The sequence below is a fragment of the Artemia franciscana genome, chromosome 9 (assembly GCF_032884065.1).
Source record: "Artemia franciscana chromosome 9, ASM3288406v1, whole genome shotgun sequence".
Classification (NCBI taxonomy): Eukaryota; Metazoa; Arthropoda; class Branchiopoda; order Anostraca; family Artemiidae; genus Artemia; species Artemia franciscana.
In genome coordinates this window covers 12,869,459-12,871,809 of record NC_088871.1, presented here as the reverse complement: position 1 = coordinate 12,871,809, position 2,351 = coordinate 12,869,459, and the positions used below count along the sequence as shown (strand labels likewise).

Here is a 2,351-nt window from a genome sequence, read left to right as displayed (position 1 = left end):
GTGTAGCACTACAGCAACGCATGGCAGGTATGTTACAACCTTTTGCTGGGGCATGAAAAAAATACTGACACCCACGTGTTCCTGTTGTGCCACAAACAAGAATTTGTTTTGTTGAACAAGAATTTGTATTGTTTGAACCAATAAGAATTTAAATTGTTCCAAACAAGAAAAGCCTATGGCATTTTCTTGTTTGAAACAATAAGAGATGAAACTCAGATTATCATTTGTTCACTTTAGACTTTCTTATTCACTTGTTCATCCTTATTCGTCAGTTTTCGTTTTTTGTTCCTAGGAGCGGAGGTTTCTGCAGATGAGGTTTCTTCAAACAAAACTTGAGCTTGAGATGAGATTTCTGCACAGATATTTTCTTCAAACAAATCTACAAGTTCCCCTAGGTGTATTAAGTATTCTTTTAATGTTTTTGGAATATGAACATTTTTAAAATTATTGCCTATTTTGATATGAGGTTCATCTTCCCTAATCCTTTTCCGGCAACTCAATTTCAGAGTAGATGCGCTGAAGTCATAGGTTTTAAAGATAAGGTTACCTAGTCTCCAAAACCACTTCTTAGTTATTGCCTTTTCTAAACTAACCTCTTTTACTAGCCAAGTAAGCATTGAAGAATATATATCCCTTCCATATTCTCTTCCTCCAGGACAATAAGATGCTTTGTTTTCAAGAAGATATTCCGTTAAGGCAACATATTTTTTTGAAAAAGATAGCATTAAGGGCGTCTCATTTTTACCGTTTAAACTGTTTACATCTACACCCTTTGAAATAATTAGCTTGCTAACAGAAAGTAGTTTGTGTCTAACAGCAAAGTGTAATGGTGTATCACAATTCTTAAAACAAGAATTATTTACATTGGCGCCATTTACCACCAGCAGCTTGAAAACATCAACCTGTCTTGACCAGGTAGAATCACTCGAATAAAAACTCCTATACACGATGGTACTTTCATTTTCATGGATAGTATAATCTAATGGTGTCATATTCATTTTATTGACGGCATTTATATTGGCACCCTTTGAAATCAGTAGCTTACAAACAGCTACTTTTCCTCCAGAAGCAGCCCAGTGTAACGGTGTGTTATCACCATGACCGAGTAAATGTATATTGGCACCATTTGATATCAGCAGATCACAAATAGCTATGTATCCTTCACGTGCAGCACAGTTTAACGGGGTTTCGTTTAACCAGTTTAAGGCATTTACGTTGGCACCTTTTGAAATCAGTAGCCTACAAACAGCTACTTTTCCTCTAGAAGCAGCGCAGTGTAACGGTGTTTTTTCACCAACATCAAGCAAATGTATATTAGCGCCATTTGATATCAGCAGATCACAAATAGCTATGTATCCATCACCTGCAGCACAGTTTAACGGTGGTGGTTTCCATCGTTTAACATTGTTTGAGGCCTTTATATTGGTGCCATGTGAAATCAGCAGCTTACAAATATCTACATAGCCTAGCATGGCAGCAAGGTCTAACGGGGTTTCGTTTAAACAGTTTAAGGCATTTACGTTGGCACCGTTTGAAATCAGCATCATACAAACAGATAATTTTCTTTTTTTAGCTTCCTCTGACTTTAGTAGCGGATGATGATAATCATAAATGTACCTTTTACGTTGAACCCCGGTAAATTTATTTTCACAACTTTCATATATATATCTACGTTGTGCAGATATACACAATGCATGTAAAGGTGTGAACCCATAATTACTTACACAATTTATTCTGGCACCATGTGAAACAAGCAGCCTACAAACATTAACCTTTCCTTGCTGAGCAGAAAAATGTAAGGCTGTGTTATTCAAATGATCTAAGGCATTTATATTAGCACCTTTTGAAATCAAAAACTTACAAGTAGCTACTTTTCCTAGCTCAGCAGCATAATGTAACGGGGTTTGATTCAATTTGTTTAAAGCATTTACGTTGGCACCATTTGAAATCAACAGCTTACAAACGCCTAATTTTCCTTTGGCTCCAAAGTGTAAGGGTGTGTCGTGAAATAAATTAAGGATATTTAAATTAGTCCTATTTGAAATCAACAGCTTATACAAATGTAATTTTTCTTTCTCAGCACAATATGCCCGTGATCTCTTAGTCAAATTATGTATTCGATGCATTAGCATTTTAATTTTCAATTCAATGATTTACCAATAAAGTGACTGGTTGAGCTCGATAAACCAAACAAAAATCAAAACTAATTTAAAAATTTTTAGGTATTTTTTTTTTAGTTTGAATTAAAAGTTTAAAATTATTATTCGTATGTCATAAATATTTTTGCAGTTTACATACTAATCTCTTCAATTCTGAACCTACAACTAAAAAATATATAATTGTTTTTAAAT

The 2,351-nt window shown here is 34.5% G+C and overlaps 1 protein-coding gene across 1 annotated transcript; it reads right to left on the bottom strand.

Annotated features, from left to right (window-relative positions):
- Positions 1-233: 233 nt before the first annotated feature.
- On the bottom strand, positions 234-2,132 carry LOC136030763 (putative ankyrin repeat protein RF_0381). The gene has a single exon (XM_065709805.1). The coding sequence runs from the start codon at positions 2,130-2,132 to the stop codon at positions 234-236; it is 1,899 nt and encodes a 632-aa protein (XP_065565877.1).
- Between the last annotated feature and the right edge of the window lie 219 nt (positions 2,133-2,351).